This window comes from Polistes dominula, unplaced genomic scaffold (assembly GCF_049000335.1).
Source record: "Polistes dominula isolate Pdom_NZ unplaced genomic scaffold, Pdom_raw_medaka contig_24, whole genome shotgun sequence".
Classification (NCBI taxonomy): domain Eukaryota; kingdom Metazoa; phylum Arthropoda; class Insecta; order Hymenoptera; family Vespidae; genus Polistes; species Polistes dominula.
In genome coordinates this window covers 8449533-8467653 of record NW_028301150.1, presented here as the reverse complement: position 1 = coordinate 8467653, position 18121 = coordinate 8449533, and the positions used below count along the sequence as shown (strand labels likewise).

At 31.9% G+C, this 18121-nt stretch overlaps 2 protein-coding genes across 11 annotated transcripts in view; one reads left to right on the top strand and one right to left on the bottom strand.

Annotated features, from left to right (window-relative positions):
- Positions 1-304: 304 nt before the first annotated feature.
- Positions 305-18121, bottom strand: part of LOC107072763 (uncharacterized) — a 54085-nt gene continuing 36268 nt past the window's right edge. For 3 of the 10 annotated variants that reach the window (XM_015332945.2, XM_089177634.1, XM_015332947.2), the window contains exons 2-7: positions 14512-14572; positions 12844-12915; positions 9941-10080; positions 8466-8533; positions 8090-8241; positions 305-4253 (exon numbers count right to left, since the gene is read on the bottom strand). In XM_015332945.2, coding sequence (XP_015188431.1) covers positions 4182-4253; positions 8090-8241; positions 8466-8533; positions 9941-10080; positions 12844-12915; positions 14512-14568 — 561 coding nt within the window. In that variant the 5' untranslated portion in view covers positions 14569-14572 and the 3' untranslated portion in view covers positions 305-4181. Of the gene's footprint in view, positions 4254-8089; positions 8242-8465; positions 8534-9940; positions 10081-12843; positions 12916-14483; positions 14573-18121 lie in introns of all 10 variants that reach the window. The other 7 variants (XM_015332942.2, XM_089177638.1, XM_089177637.1 and 4 more) reach the window with 3 other exon arrangements.
- LOC149030865 (uncharacterized) lies at positions 4299-8068 on the top strand. The gene is made up of 2 exons (XM_089177639.1): positions 4299-5824; positions 6177-8068. The coding sequence occupies exon 1, from the start codon at positions 5450-5452 to the stop codon at positions 5816-5818; it is 369 nt and encodes a 122-aa protein (XP_089033765.1). The 5' UTR covers positions 4299-5449; the 3' UTR covers positions 5819-5824; positions 6177-8068.

Here is an 18121-nt window from a genome sequence, read left to right as displayed (position 1 = left end):
TAAACTTCTATATCAACAAACAAAAAAAACTTATTACTCAATATTTCAGCTTTATCCTTTGTATGCTATAATTTATAGTTTCTTTTTTACTAACGATTAATTTAACTTATGATCCACATATCATGTTAAACAAATCTTTTTTAAATATGACTTAAAATTTATTCTATATATGGGGCATTCCACATAAAATCGACAACTTTGGACCCCGATCCCTTTTGATTTGGCTGAAACCTTTTTATCATTTTCTACCCCAAATAGCCGTAACTTTGTCAAAAATTTACTTATCGGGACGTTTCTTGTTTAAAATTTTTTTTTTTTTTTTTTTTAATGCATTTTTTGGTATAAGTTATAAAAAAAATATTTTTTAAAATCAAATTCTTCAAGAAATTTTGTTTTTTGAAAAACCACAAATTTTTCAAATTCCGGTATTTTTTATTTTTTTTTATTTTTTCTGTTTAAACTTTGGTTTATTTTAAACTCAATTCCGAGCTTCACCTGATGGACTGACGTTTCTTTCTATTTTCTTCCCTAATTTAAAAATTTGTTTGAAATGAAAACTTCTTTAGAATCGGGCTGATTTGAAAACGGATGAAACGCAAGCAATGTAGGCAAAGCGACAAAACGTTACGTCACTAAAAAGAAAAAAACAGATAAACATATATACATCTATAGGACTTAGTCAGAGAGAATGAGATAGAATATAGGATACAGTTTTCCCTATTATCTTGGTCTTCTCTTTATGAGGTGTTTCATAGTCCACTCTCCTGGCTATTAAGTGTTGTCATGTGTATGCTTGTGTGCGACTGCATATTACAAAGCGTAGATTCATATTATCTCAAACACATACTTAAAAACATAAGTTAGTTCTTGGACTGGACATAGATGGTACTTACTATTTGCCGTCTCTCACAAGCAAAACTGTATTATAGTCTCTACATAAGATTCGAGCACCAGAAAAATTTAAAATTTCGATCTATAGGACCATATCTGTAATAAGTCTTTGAAAGTTCTTAACCCATTAACTGCCAAATTATTTTTTGTTTCAGAAATATTTATATTTTTTAAAAAGTCTTAAATGGGGATTGTGGCTGGTTGCACGAAAAAAAAACCAAAAAGAGACTATCCCCAGTGAACACAAGACCTTAAAATGATGTCATACGTATGTCATAAAGTCATCTTCAAATTTTTTCGTACACATGACGGAATGGTGACTTTATTTATGACCTCAATATTAAGTCATATGTACTGACTTAAAAATGACATAATAATTCCATCATATTCTTACAGCAAAAAACGAAAGGTTGACTTTTTTTTTTGAAAAACTTTGTATTTTGAGACTATAAATTAAGTATATAATATTGTAAAATTGTTTAATTGCATTACTTTAATTTAAAAAAAAATTAATTAAACATTTTTTTTTCAATTAAATAAAAAAAAATAGGAAACTAACTCAACTTACTCTGGGACTGGCGGGGATAATCGCAGATTTAGACAAAGTTTTTTTCTATAAAATAAAAAAAAATGAAAAATGGCTAACTTCTAGAAACTAACGGTTTTTCTCAAAAAATACGAAAATTTCATGGATTTTATAATTTTGAAATTTTTTTGTATTTTTTTCTGAAAAGTATATTTAAAAACAAATATTTAAAAAAAAACGTTCCAATAGGTTGAATTTTAAAGAAGTTATAGCCATTTCAAAGAAAAGAGCCATTTTTTCAAAAATTAAAAATTTTTTTTGGGTTTGGTACAAAAATTTGAAATAATTCTGAAAATTGTTTTTCATAGGGTAGCATAAGATAAAAAACTTTCAGCCAAATCGAAAGGGGTCGGGGTCAAAAGTGACCGATTTAACGTGGAATGCCCCATATATATATGTGGGACGAGCGCCTCCATGCCAAACTTATTGGGCATTCGTGGGAAGAATTGGTCGGTGGGCTCTGGATAGCTCAATTAGTTAAAGAGCAGTCGCTCGGAAAGTGAAAGATCCGTGGTTCGAATCCCGGTCCAGTCAGTTTCAGCGGTCCAATTTTTTTCACGAATCCCACACATGGGGGCTCGTCCGGGATGGAGGGTCTGCTTCGTAACACGTTCCACAGTTTTAATCTTAGTGAGAAAACAAAATTAAAAGAATCTTAGTGAGAACAAATTAAAGAATCTTAGTGAGAAAAAAATTAAAGACGAAGTTAAGACGAAGAAAGACGAAAGTTGAAGTTGGTGGCGAAGGACACCACAAAAAGAAGGAGATAAAGTTGGGTGGCATATAACATTCGGGGTCGAATGTTGTTAAAAGGGGGGGGTGGAATGTGGGACGAGCGCCTCCATGCCAAACTTATTGGACATTCGTGGGCAGGATTGGTCGGTGGACCCTGGATAGCTCAATTGGTTAAAGAGCAGTTGCCCGGAAAGCGAAAGATCCGTGGTTCGAATCCCGGTCAGTCAATTTCAGTGGTCCAATTTTTTTCACGAATCCCACATATATATATTAGGGTAGGTCAAAAAAATCAATTATTTTTTTTTTACAAGTGCCACAGAAAAATGTGTTGCTAGACACCTTAAAAAAATTTCTTACCAAATATGAGCACTTAATTTTAATTGGAAAATCCTCCGCATCGCAGTTTTTTATTTTTTTCTCAGTCCAATAGAATAAAATTCATACTTCGTCATTAATTGATTGTACAGAAAAATGTTCGGGAATTTTGTAGGAAATTTAATGCTCTATAAAAAAGGTATCTTATATTTTTTCCGTAAACCTCACCATTTGAATGATATTGAAGATTTAAGTTTAATTATATATATATATATTTAAAAAAACGGTGACGGTAAGTCACCTTATAAGTATATATTTTCAGTGGATTAAATGAATATGTCTAATGGTTATTGTACCATCGGAGGTACACGTGGCACGGAACGTGTTAATTATAATTTATATTATTAATTAATGTTATATTTTATTATTTAATATTATTTATTAATTGTAATTAATAATATTGTTAATTATATATGGATTAGTAATATAATGGAAATTAGCACAAGTTCGCATGGCTCAGTGAGGCAAATCACCATCCAGTAGTAATGTCCATCCAGTAATCGTATGTTCCCGAATTCAAATCCCGGGGGTGAAAAACAAATTATACGTCATATACTAGTAAGAAATTCGGCAACAACTAGATATCTTTATGACAACATTGCTTTTTTGTTCTTTTGTTTCGTCAGGTCAGCTTAACGTCATATTTATTACGTAAAAGTCTTACGTCAATAAGTGTGAAATAATGAGTCACATGTGACTCATATCTGACTTATATCTTACGTAAATCCTGACATAGGGCAAAATCATTTTGACGTCATTTTGATGTAATTGTTTTCACTGGGTATGATTTTGGTATCTATCTATGGCTATCGCATTCGGCATTCCATTTTGATTATTAGTATTTGGAAAGTGGTAGTTTTTGTCTACTACCTCCACTCCAAGATCATCCGGTGCCCATTTTTATATAGGATAACAATATTATAACAAATAAATCCTACAATTAGCCTACTTTTGATATTCTGGATTCGTCTCATTCTCTCGAAGCTTGGTTTTTTGAAGGTTTCACTTTTAAGGTATTGTGATCTGCATATATCTATTTCAATTTTATTTTTTCGCAATTTAATTTTGTTTTTTAATACTAACATAAGCCTAAATAAATATATATATAAATATTTTTCAGTCTATTTAATGACCTTAGTTTAATTATATACTATTGAAAATTATAATTATAAAAAGATGATAATGCTCGTTTCCTGTTTTCTAATTAGTGTGTCAAATTTGATTGTTGTTATAAAGGTTTATAAAATTTTATAACCCATAGTAACTCAGTCTGTCCTAATATATCATTTTTTAACTATATTATTTTTCATTATATAAAAATTTTTTTTTTAGAACAAACAATTATTGACTTCGATCTGTTAAAATAATTCTTGAAAAACGTCCCGAAAAGTTTCATTTTAAAACGTAGACTATCTAATTTCTTTATCTCTTTTACTTCATTTAGAAATATGTCAAGAAATTTATTTTTTAATTAGATTTTTATTTTGTTTATGTCATAACTTTATAGTTAAGACACTGTAGCTATTTGACACGTCTTTGGTTCAGGTTCACTATCCTCATCGGAGTCACTGACCCAAGAGTTTTGATGCTCCTGTCATATTTCCCCGTCGCTGTCACCAATTCGTACTGTTGGCCCAGATACACCGTCATCCAATACCTCTGATATCTATATCAGAAAAATTCTTTTAGTAAATAGTTTCTACTAAATTATTATATATATTTGTTACCAGTAAAACGTGAAATCCGTTAATTCATGAAATAATTGTATTAGCCGATTAAAGCACGAAACAAGGCAGAATTGCATACTTAACTAAGTAATATTTGAATTCACGAAGAGAAGAATAATTATAAAACTATTTAATTAATAAATATAACTATTTATAAATAGTTATATTATAGACGATAAGACAAGTATTTAGTTCTTTCTTTATATTTTATTTTGAATACGCTATCGATCTTAGTGAAAGAAAAAAACTGGGAGGGCCATAAAATCCCAAATAAACTTAAGAATTATCGAGACATATTGGTGCGATGACAAACTTTGTTCATTGTCGGGCCCTTTGAGTGGTCTCGGATTCCTATGTAAACGCATGCGATATCATAAGGAGAAATGATATTCCTTTATTTTAGATAAAGTTTTTTTATGCATAACTTCTACTACGATCTTTCCCAAAAACATAAGCTGTACCCATCGGTGGACTATGGGGGTAGATCCTTCTATTATTGGTCAATAAGATTCATAATTTTCTTCCCTCTCCAAAGAACTGACGGCTTATTAAGGGGACCTTCTACTCTGCAGTTTTAAAAAAATTTTTTTTTTTTTTTTTACATTTTTCGAATGTATATATATGTAGAAATATTGTGTTAAAATTTCAAAAAGATCCGATGTCTCTAACTACATTTTTTTGCTGCCTGAACGTTACTATCTCGGACCGCTCTCCTGAGCGTTCGGCGCGCACGGTTCTTATATCGGCTACGGAGACTCCAAGACTTTTAAAATGCTGCTTTATTATCATCCATACGGTAAAGATTTCATTGTTAAAAAGTTGAAGTGTATTTTGCATGTGGCAAAACGTATTTTTAAGCGCGTTAATAAGGCAAGAAAAGCTCTCATACAAAAGAAGAAAATTTAAAAGAAAAACGCCTAACCGCCAAAAAAAAATAAGAACCGTAGCAAAAACAGTAGTGAAGAGAAAAACGACTGTTGTGAAAAAAGTTCCTGAAGTAAAAACTAAAAATTTACAATCAAATTGATGAAAGAACTCTCAGAGATCTACGGTTTAGCAGTCAGAAGAAATTTGAATTCTTCATAGGATATGCGTAACGAGATTTGGGCAGGATACTACCACAAAATTTCGACTGATGCCAAGCCGAAGCATTCTAAGTGTTCCATCGACTGGTGAAAGTACCTCAAATCTAAGGCACATGACACCTAAACACATGTTTAACGGCAAAAAAATTGTTGAAATTGCGTGCAAAGTTTCGGCATGTATCTTCAACGAAGGATTCCGAACAGTTATGAAGATAAAGGAAACGATGGGCTTGAAAATTGGGCCAGGAGCGATCGACTTTGCTAAAAGACGCGACGACCGACGTATCGAATCTGCGAACCGTCGAAGCTCTGAGTGCTCAAAAGATGCCAGATCAAAGTGGAAGAAGGCAAGACTGGAAGAAATTGAAGAATATGAACAAGAAGAAGGTCTATTGTACGGTCCAGGCATCGCAGATTAAGTTTAGGTAAGAATTTTTAACGATTTTGAGTAGAAAAAAACTTTAAACGCGTTTATCTCGAAACTATGTTTTGAAATACTAGCTCCATCGTATCTCACGAACCAGTAAACCGATTCTTATAAAATTTAATCCACATATTCTACACATGAGCTGTAACAAAGTGACGGAGAGTTTTTTCTTATATTTTAATTTTTACTATTTATTTTTAGTCAAAAACAATGAAAAAAAAGGTCAAATTTACGTTTTTTTTGTAATTTGTCCACCATTTTTTTATTTATTGATAAAATTTTTATATAAAACTGTCACTTTGTAGCTGAAGTCATACAGAATATAAAACCATTTTACTTTTATGTTTCAGGTAAGCCATTCTCAAGTTCTGATGGAGCTACCAAAGCACTATAGTTTTAAGGTGTTTTCTTATACTACTGTTTTTGCAATAAAAAATTAATTAAAATGAAAAAATAAAAATTCATTTATATAGTTTAAGACTCAATTTAACAAACCCAACAACTTTTATATCGATATCTTTTATAGTTTTCTTGGAAAAAATTCGCGAAAATAGCCTTTTTTTTAGGTGCTCAGAGTAGAAGGTCCCCTTAACACGTAAGACAGCTAAAAATTGTAGCGTTAGTCAGTCGACAGTGCAGAGAATAAGAAAAAAATACTGTAAAAATATGTTATTAAATGTTGGAGAAAAACCCCAAAAAATACAACAGCAAGATGAACGAAGAATTATACGTTTTGTCACATCTGGTGAAGCTTCAACTGCCATCATAGCAGCAAAATTATTAAAAGAAGATACGGATATACAAATAAGCAAGTAGACAGTACAAAGAACCCTCAAAGGAGCTGAGTTTAGAAGCATTAGGAAAAAAAGAAGCCGATGTTATCGAAGAAAAATAGAAAACTCCGTTTGGAATTTTTCAAAAAATATCAAAACTGGACAACTACTGAATGAGAACGAGTTATTTGGTCAGACGAGACCAAAATAATTAGAATTTGTTAAGATGGCATGTAATGGTTCTGGATTCGTAAAAATGAAAGGCTTAAACCACGACATGTAAAGCAAACGGTAAAACATGGAGGCGGATACCCAATGTTATGGGGCTGCCTAACAGCATTTGGTGTTGGATCATGAATTAATAGCATCATGAATCAGTACATGTACAAGGATATTTTACAAGATTATCTCATGATGTCGTTGAAAATATGCCTTTTGAAGAAGACAATGTAATTTTCATGCATGATCGAGACCCTAAAAACACTGCTAAAAGTGTAAAAAATTGGCTCAGTAAAAAAATTTTGCTGTTCTGGATTGGTCTGTACAAAACCCTGATCTCAACTCCATAGAGAATCTATGGGGTTTACAAAAAAAACTACTTCGGGATTCATATGACTCCCAATTAACTGCAATCACAGATTTGTACGATAGAATTCAAGAATAGTGGGAAAAATATTTCCAGATTATTGCAAAAAATTAATAGAAAGTATGCCGAAGCGAATTAGTGCAGTTTTGAAAGCAAAAGGGTTGTGACCGAAATATTAAAAATAAATAATATATTAAATATTGTCAAATATTGGAAGCGGTGCAAAACCGAGTCAATCCATTTTGTTTGTCAGTGCTAAACGAGGAGACATTAATTATTGAAAAAATTTCTGATGTTACTTCTAACTGTGATAAAACTTACTATAATGTTCATTTTTTAATATTCTTTTACATTCTTAGTAATGAATAATGATTTATACAAAGCTAGAGTGGTTATTGGTTCAGTTATGCTCCTTACTGTATATACTTTTATTCCTTTTCTGAACCCCACAATATAACCAACAGAAAATTATTATTTTATTAGTAGATTAAATCTCTGATAGAACACCTTGAGTAATAAAACATTTGTTTTCAAAGTAAAGTAAAAATAAGAATGGATAACTACGATCATTTTTGTAGAAAGATGTAGAAGGCTATAAAGATTAATTAAATTTAGATTTCATACTTTATATATGTATATTAATTCAACTCTTGTGAATTCATATATAACCTTGTTATTTTTTAAAACTACTAGTTTTAGTGTATAATAATATTTTTTTATTTCTCCACTTATTTCATGATTTAACGGAATTATACATTTTAACAGTAACATGTATATTTATATAATGTTAACAATAAATACAAATTTTATTCGACCCTCGCCCTGTTTTGTTATCATTACTACACCCTTATTTAATTTCCTTTAATTTTGTTTCCTTTCTTATTTTTTTATTTGTCAAGCTTACCAAAACTTCTTCGAAGCGATCATAATTTTCGGCCCTTGCGTTTAAAAGACTTTCACCAACAGAATCTGTACCAGAGTTTGATTGAGAAGCTAGACGCCTGTCTAAAACGCTTGAAGCAATATGTAAAAAGGATAAAACTGCTAACAAGCCAGCTGAAAATAAAAAGAAATAATTAGTTTGAGCAACAATATTCATAATTATTTAGTAAAGCAGTATAATGTTTAACGTTCGGAGATAATCTACGAATATATTTAAACGAATAATTTTTATCTCGAATAAATTTGAATAAATATCATTTCTCAAACTTTCTATTGTCATTTTCATATTCATTTTTATGTGAACGTATAAAGCACTAACTAGAATATGGTCAACTCACATTTATAAAATGAATCGTTAATGAAGATCTTAAATATGATAGTTTCTGTGTTCTCCCTCTCTCTCTCTCTAAAAAGTCGAAACATACAGTTTATTCGGAGAAATGGTTCGTTCATTCTTCGTGATATCACCAATAAGACCTCATTATATTTTATACATTGTTCGTTAAATCGTGTCATTTATAAAGGAAATTTAAATGTTTAATTAATCAATGTTCGGTCGATATATACGTATATATATGTAGTATATATGTATATGGATTATATTACATAAGTATATATATATTAGGGTGGGTCAAAAAAATCAATTATTTTTTCTTTTACAAGTGCCATGGAAAAATGGATTGCTAGACACCTTAAAAAAATTCTTACCAAATATGAGCTCTTAATTTTAATAGGAAGATCCTCCGCATTGCAGTTTTTTATTTTTTTCTCAGTCCAATAGAATAAAATTCATACCTCATCATTAATTGATTGTATAAAAAAATGTTCTGGAAGAATTTTGTAGGAAATTTAATGCTCTACAAAAAAGGTATCTTATATTTTTTCCGTAAACCTCACCATTTGAATGATATTGAAGATTTAAGTTTGATTATTTTAAGACAAATTTCATTTTTGTTTATGAATTTTATAACTCGACAATAAATGACTATTATAAAATGTGCAATACAAATTTTTGTAGGAAATTAACTGCTCTATAAAAATGGTGTCTTATGTTTTGGCGATTAAATTAAGCGTTCAAAAGATATTCAGAGACAGAAATCAGTACACATAAAAGTTTGATGATGAATCTGAACCTTCTCTAATCACTATACCCATATCGCTGCGTGCACTCACACTTATACCCATATCGCTGCGTGCACTCACACTCATACCCATATCGCTGCATACTCTTACACATCTTTCACATTCATCAATTGTTTTCACGCACACCATACACTCGCACTCTTCGTCTTTCTTTCACCCTTACATATATATATATATATTGAAAATTCGTAAAACTTTCTTATTCATTTTTTGATTACATTTTTTCTTTCTTGCTATTTTCTTGTATATTTATTTTTCATTCGAATCAAATGAAAAAAGAAATTCAGTCCGAAGCGAGAGGCAACAAAGATGCAAAAACTTACAATTAGATTTTTATCGCGGCTCGTATTCTCGAAAACTTTTCAATTAGATTATGAATTTTTTTTTTATAGAAACTTCAAGACGTCGACAGAGTGCGGACTTCATTTTGTATTTTATTCTTTTTTCGTGCTTTTAATCATTAATGTTGAATAAATAACTAATATTTTCTGTTACAAAGGGTTGCTAGTTTTTCGTAAAGCAACGAAAAGATTCAGTTGGTAAGGTTTGCGCTTAATCTTGATATTTATTCACGGCATTCGTGCATCATTATTTATTAAGGGAATGCCGAAAAAGAGATCTCATAAACTTGCACGCGTGCCGCATTTAAACATTCTGTTTGTTAACTTACCCGCGACATAAGAGAGCCCGAGTTTGTGCGGTTTCCATGCCAAAATGCAAGACAGTGGTAGATAAAATAATGTTCTTCGCCAACCCCTCGTTATCGCAAGTACGCGCGACCAGCAATACGAACAAAGAGCCTCCTCGCTTCTAGAAAGGAAAAGTTGCAATTTTATCTCTTATGCTTACCTCTTTATTTAATGTGCTCTCCAACTTTTTAACCTTTCTTCCTTTTTTTTGACGAACTGATAGAGCAACAATGAAAATCTTATTTTGGTAAATATTTACTAAAAAAAAAAGAAAATAATAAAAACGAAAAATAAATATTAATTTTGGTAAGTGAATTATGTTGAAAATATGTGTTTTTTGTCGAGTGGGGCCATTCTATTACTCAGATTATGTTTCAGTAGTTTTAACGTAAAAAAAGAATCACTTTGCTCGATCCATCGTACTTGAATTAAACCACATATACGATGGACTTCTACTAGAGAGTAATTCTACAAATTGCAGTTATGTTAGACAAGAACCAGATGAGAGCAATGGAATCCCATTTTCTTTTTTCCTTTCTTCTATCCTCTTTTATCGATTCGGTATATATAAAATGGGTATAAAACTAAAAAAAGTCATGTCTAGTAAAAATTTTTGTTGACGAAAATCTTTTTAATTTTCTAACCAATTAAACGAACATGTATTCTATTTGACTTACGATTATTGTGCAAAAAACTAAGCAAGAAAAATACAAGAAAATCGTATTGTTTCCTTGCGAAGTGATAAAAAAGAAGATAAAACTAAAAAGCTAAAAAATATAAAGATTATGTGGGATGGAAGTATCCGGAATAGTATGCTTGTATGCGTGTGTATGTGTGACAAAACGTTTAAAAAAAATAAGAAACGAGAACCCAGCACGTAGCAAAAAGTTTCCGCTTGCACAAGACTATGTTGGCGCGTGGCAAAAAGCATCCACTTGCTCAAGACTATACTGGTGCGTGGCAAGACATTCACTAACAATGAGAACGGTGCTGAAAATTGTTTATCTACCAGGGATGCAGGGTGGGGGCGCGAACATATAAAAATATGGCGAGTACGCGTGCGAGGATGTTTCAAGCGGGTATGACGAGCGAGTATAGCAAATCTTCGGGTTCAATTGCGAGTTTAACGGGAATAGCGAGTACGAGTTGTAAGTATAGCGAGTTTTCGGTTTGATAGCGAGTTGCGGAATTAATTGTGAGCTTTACGGGTATTTGCGGATTTTGTGTATTTCGTGAGTTAGTGTGAGTATTTGTAAGGTCAAAGTGAGCTTGAGAGATTGTGAATTGACAATTAATTGTAAATAATTGTGAATTGTTGAATAAAGAATATATCTTTTTATATCTTAAATGGTGTCGGAAACAAGAGGAAATTAGATATCCCTAACCGGATACAGAACAATTGATTTCCTTACAATTATAAATACTAAGGATACAGATTTATTACGTTTTTTATGTTAATTAACATGTTTTTCCTATTACTTATAACTACTTTAGTTCTAAATGGGATATCAAGTGATCATACCCAAGCGTTTTAAATGGCTACGACAAGGGCGTAAATTTCCGAAATACGACTTGTCGGATCAAGATAAAGCCACCTTTGTTTCCCTTTCAACTTTTTCTTTTAATACCAGACACACATATAAACGTTAACTAAAGTCGATCCGTAAAACGTGTTCTTGGGCGTACGCACGTTTATATACCACTCGAATTTTTTTTTTGGCTGATAATGAAATGAACTTGGCAAACTTTCGAACTCCAAATTAGCATCGTTCTATCATTGAGTACTCTTTTCTTCTCTTTTTTCATATATCCGAACTTGCATTAGTAATACAACGAAAACTGGGCTAAACTTTTCGACTTAGTAATTGTTAGCTTACTTTACTGACACTTTCTCTACAGAAAAACTAAATTATGCTTTAATGAATCTCTCTAATCTACTTTTCAACCTTCGACCATCTTAGTCCGAGGGCAGCTATCTTCAAGGTTATTCACAATAATATTAATTAATGTGAATTGCGTGTTTTTCCCCGGAGCCTCGAGTGCCACATAATTTTCTGTGAATCTACTTCTAATTCCTATACACCTAATTATGAGGACGCACAATTTTAAATGAGAAAAAAGGACGAGCTAACCCCTAAGCTCTCTTACATTTTTGAATTGTGTGAAAATAAACTTAACGGTTTTTTATACTTTTTTATTGTTTTACTTTTTTTCTATTTTTGTATATTAGACAATAATGCTTGATTTTTCTATTTGATGAATTATGTTGTCTTATTGCTGTATCCTAATCTTTTTTTATCTTATGCCATCGTATGTGATAAAAAAAAATATAGTTTTTTGTATAATTATTCTAAAATAAGTAAGACTTAGTACATTTAGAAACGATTGAAATATCGAAAAAGTCACATTGAACTTAAAATCCGTTTTTTTGTCCTTCCTTACTTCATCTTGAAGCCTGTGAAAGTACTTCTTCCGCTATTCTCTTTTTTTGGATTCTTATTATTATCTTCTCACTCGTATCGAAAATTTGTATTTCTCAATAAACTGGTTTTTCATGTTACTAGGATCTTAAATTGCAAATCCTAAATGATACTTCAAATTCGTCACTTATTCTTAAAGGATAATGTGACAACTGGTCATCACAGTATGATTAATATTTCGATACATTAAATAAAAAAAGACATTCTTTGTTGAAAAATTATTCATAAGAACCTTGATTTGTTTAATAAGAAAATCACGAATCTTAATATGATCCGAACATTTAAATGCAAAAGAAAATTCAACGAACTATACGTGAGTGATTTACTTTTTCTTGTACCTTTAATGTTCATTAGCATGCAAGCAAGAGAAATAATAGACAATTTATTTTACATAACGAACCTACCTGACACAAATTTGTACGAATAAAGTGACGGCCCAAGTTATCTCGAGAAAAAAGATCATCATAGATGAGATTCTGAAATAGAATTAGAAATGAAATCATTGTAATTTCGTTTATTTTCATAAACTAAATAGCAGCATAGATACAAATATTATGTGTATTTCGTTTATAGGTAAATAGCATTAAAAGAAAAAAATTTTTGTTAATGAACGACACGTAAACTTAAATAAAATGATGTATTCAAAGAAAAAGACAGCAATTAACAAAATATCTTCTTTTATTGTCAAGTAATGAATTTACACATAAGGAAATAAAGCTGTATGAAGATATAGTAAAAAAAGAACATATAATTAGTAAAAAAATTGACTAATAGGGAATATGATAACGAATCTAATTATGAAACGGAAATCAATAGAAATAAATAAATATACAAAATAGTAACTAGTACAAAATTATTTAAAAATGAAAAATTTAGATACATTTTTTTTATTAATATATATTTTAAATTTATAACTAACTTCATTAAGTCAAACAATAAGATTTTTAACGTGAAAACACGTGCATGTGGATAACATAATAGCTTTTCTATTAACCATTTTAGCGTCACGCAGCACGATCGCGCTATTCGCGTATTGTGATGAAAAATGTCGTGATGTTTGGTCACGTTAACGTTTGATCGTGAATTCGCAACGCGCTCAATTCCGAATTTTGCGAATAAGCAGCGCGATCGCGACAATTCAGAATTGCTGCAGATAAATGAACGATATTTTGAACAAAAATAAATAATTATTAAAACTAAATGATTGGTGTTCTTTGTTAATTGCCTTACAATTACATAAAACAGTCGTTTTTTGTATAAAACAAAAAATAATTTCGAAATAAAATATTTTTCCTTCTATTTCTGTACTGTAATACCACGAACCTAAAAATAGAGTAATCTTCATTTTCATACCATCAAAAATAAAAGTATATATTTATTACTGCACAAACTCACGTTACATCGTAGAAGAGATCAAAAATTATTCTCAATTCTTTTATTTTTGTACTCATATCAGACTAGGAGGTATAATGCATAAAAAAATAATAAATTAATATGAACGTTAAAGTTATTTTCCTGCGCAAAATAAAATCTTATCTAACGTTTGTAAAAATATTTTGTATTTCTACTCATACGATACGGTACGGTACAATACAAATAAAAGCTTAAAGGTATTTCTTTTCGATATTGAATGATATTGAAGGTATATAGTTATTGCAAATTTATCATAAGCAGTATTTATAGGAATAGAAAATTTATCTTATTTAGTCATTTTTCAAATCGACTAAACATTATCAAAATGGTAATTTCATTCGTTCTCCGTTTCCTTCTGGTAATAATTAAATTTTCTCTGAAATTATATTACTTACAGAAAGATAAAATTACGTTTTCTCTGGTCACCGATGGAAATCATAGTTACGTTACGTTTTATTTCTATTGTCTACTTGTTTACCATTATTTTTCTCTCTCGTTACGTAGATAAGAAAACAGATTTAAAAATGAACAATAAATATACAGACATAAATTGAATCATCGAATCAAGTTCCTAGTCTAGCTTTTTAATATTTTTTTTCTCTGAATCTGGATAATGCGTGAATTGAATTACGGTAATACGCATGTTGAATTATCCTCACGTAACGTAAAGCCCCATATTGTGTCGACGGTACGCCACATCCACTCCAACTCCGCATACAACTGAAATAAAAAGAACAAAATAACCAATAAAAAATTATATAAAGTATAGATATAAGATTTATAACGTTTCATATAGTTATACATAAGATAAAATAAAATATAATCTTAAACGTTGTACCATTTTCTGGTAAAGTTGAAAAAGCTTTATGAATACATACAGCGATATAGAAACATAAAATACCTTTTTTGGCAGCATTAAGGTTTAAATTCCACTTGGGACAGTAACTATATTTTTTATTGGCAGACGCCGCCGAAGAACATATGGGCCGCTTATTTTGAAAGTGGCCCATCTCCATTTATTTTCGAATCGAGATATTGAAGAGTTTGCGTTTCAATGCAATGAAAAATATACGTACAAGGTACTAACAAGTTATACTGCTTAAGTGTATCTAAAGGCTTTAAATTTATATTTTCTATTAAAATAGTGGCAATAATTAAGGGGACACGTCACCTTCGAGTGTAAAAAAAAGCGGTTTTTTTGTGAATTTTTTTTGCAGCCAGTTTTATTAATATCAATACAAAACTTTAGTATATGTAAGTTATATATCTGAACTATATTCACAATTTTTTTGTGTAAAAATATTGTAAATTGTGTTATCTGTGGCCACTTTTCTAAAAGTCCAAAAAAAGGTGATTTTCGGTTGCCCTTATTGACAAAAATTGGTTCATCAGAAACAAAAAAACTGAGTGTTATCCTTTAGTAGAGATGTTGGCGCAGGGAATGAACGAAAGGAAATTTTGATTTTTTAATTTTTCTCAAAAAGTCGACTTTTTGCGAAAAAATTGACATTTTTGCAGAGAAATCGCCGAGTTTTTGAGAAAAAAAAAATTAACATTTTTGCAGAGAAATCGCCGAGTTTTTGAGAAAAAAAAAAATTAACATTTTTTTGAAAAATCCTTTCGTTCATTCCCTAGATACGTGTATCTAGTATTACTGTACAAAATTTGGTAAGGATCGGATAAATGGTCTTGACGCAGCGAGGGCAACCGTTTTAAAAACGCGAATAGGAGAAATTAACGTTTAAAGTATTGGTAACTAGGGATCCTGTAGGAGGGATGCGCCATTCATATTCAGCTCATGTGCCATTGGCTGAAATTTTGGGGGACCGCTTGAATTTATAATAATTTTTTCGTGTAACCTATTCTATTTTAATATAAATTTTTAATTATCATTAAATATAGTTCATTTTTTTTCTGTATTTGATGCAATTCATTATTTCATAATTATTTCAATGTTTGAATCATTTGCGCACAAAATCGAGTTCCGGTCCCCCAACAATGTACATGGCGCATCCCTCCTATAGGATCCCTATTGGTAACTTACTTGGAGCGCTACGGCGTGCTCCGTTTAAACTACTACAGTTTCGTAAATAATGCGAGGATCTTTACCAAAATTTGAAGACATATTTTTGAAATAATATTCTTTCAGAAAATCGAAAAAAAAAATCGATTTTTTTGTTGACGTGTCCCCTTAAATGAATAATATGCGTTTTCTAACCACGAGTGGGGGGAAATAGGCCACTTTCAAAATTAACAATCTGATTTGTTATAAAATTTCGAAGGGACACAACTCCATTCAACATAATTTAAGATGCTTCAAATTGAAAAAAACTATATTCAATTTATTTTACATATCTTTAAAACACTTCAGAAACATAAATTATGCGATTGAAAACATTTTTTAACTACATAATGTACAAAATGACAAACTAACCTACAAAACAGTTTACTACTCATCTACATTTTGTGAGTGTAAAAGGGATTTGAAGAAATCATGATGTTCCGGTGGTATATATCGTAATAGGTCAATTATGTCTTTGAATTTTGCTGTTGTAATTTGTCTGATATTTTATATAGTGGTGTCAATACAATATTTTCAAACTTTTTTGGTCTACCTTGACGTGGTAATAAATTCAGGACATTTAAATTTTCATTCTCATTCTTTGATGTTGTTGATTACAGGTGCCTTGATCAGTACGATGTTCTTTATTTATCGTAAAAGGAAAAGGTTTTAAGGGATTGTGGAGGAATGTGAATTAATGTGAATTGAATTGTTCCTTTATTGTTTGTTATATAGTACGCTGTTGCGTTGTTGTTTGTAAACTATCGCCCCGATGCTGAGCTGCCTGATGATTGCGTTGCTTTTGACTCGATGAGATGTGGCTAGGCTGCTTTGTCGGGTGCCGATGAGTTTTCCTTGCTCTTGATGCGTTGGTTGTATGTGAATCGAGAAGCGTTGCTGACTGAATGAATGCAGTGACGATTTTCCGTGGCCCTTTATAGGGAGCGGGTAGTCTTGTGTCCTCCCTTCCCCAAATTGATTGACCAATGACCGTCGGGTCACTCTCCATGGTCCGCCGACGAGCATAGGGTTGTAGAGGGAAATCAAGCTGCGTGGGAAAGCCTTGTCTTAAAGAAGTAGCGTTGTGTCCACTTGTGCTAGCGCATGCGCCGAAAGAACCGGCGCCGGTAGGTCCCGCTTCTGTGGGTCCTGTTCAAAAATTTGATCGCGCCGAACAACACCTCACACAATTCACATCACACATTGCGCAATACGCAACATACCGCCCCCTTGAACGGATACCGTTCAAAAGTCATTAATTAAGAGTTTCGACGTCATTAAGTAACGGTGCTACTTGTTTGACACTTCGCTTTAATTTTCCATTAGCCGTTTTTAGTGTTACCACACGCGTTATGCCGTCAGGACCAGTATGTAGCTCCGTCACTCGACCCAATGGCCACCTAAGAGGAGGAGCATTGTCTTCCCTCAGAATAACTAGTGTGCCAATCCTTATGTTATCCGTCACGTCCTTGTGCCATTTTTTACGCACCGTTTGCTCATTCAAATACTCTTTGCTCCATCGTGTCCAGAAGTGCTGTCACATTTGTTGTATATGTTGCCATTGCGACAACCGGCCGCATGGTATATCCCTGAAATCGTGATCTGGCAAACTTATCAACGAGTCACCTATCAAGAAGTGTCCAGGAGTGAGAGCGCGTAGGTCATTTGTATCATTGGATAAAAGGGGTAAGAGGGCGAGAATTGAGGATGGCCTCTATTTCTAAAACATACGTTAGCAATGCTTCGTAGGTGAGTAATGTCTCCCCAATCACTCGAGTTAAATGATGCTTAAAGGATTTTACTGCAGCCTCCCAGAGACCTCCGAAATGAGGTGATCTAGGAGAAATAAAATGCCACCTAATATCGTCGTTGGACAATTGTCGAGAAACGCGTGACTATATTTTATTTGCCGCGCCCAAAAAATTTGTTGCATTGTCTGAATAAATATCAGAATATTTCCCCCTGCGAGCCATAAACCTTCTTAATGAAGCTAAAAATGAATCTGTCGTCAAATCGCTTACTATCTCTAAATGCACCGCCTTTGTGGTAAAACAGACGTAAATTGCTACGTATACCTTGATTCGTCCGCAATTCCGATGCTGCCTTTCCTTTATGAATATTGGTCAACAAAAGTCGACCTCGGTGTGGAGGAATGGCCGATTTGGTTGTAACCGACTTGCTGGTAAATCGCTCATTTTGTAATTGAG

Excerpts from the sequence above, each read along its gene's own strand:
- LOC149030865 (XM_089177639.1), top strand. The coding sequence starts at position 5,450 with ATGCCAAGCCGAAGCATTCTAAGTGTTCCATCGACTGGTGAAAGTACC.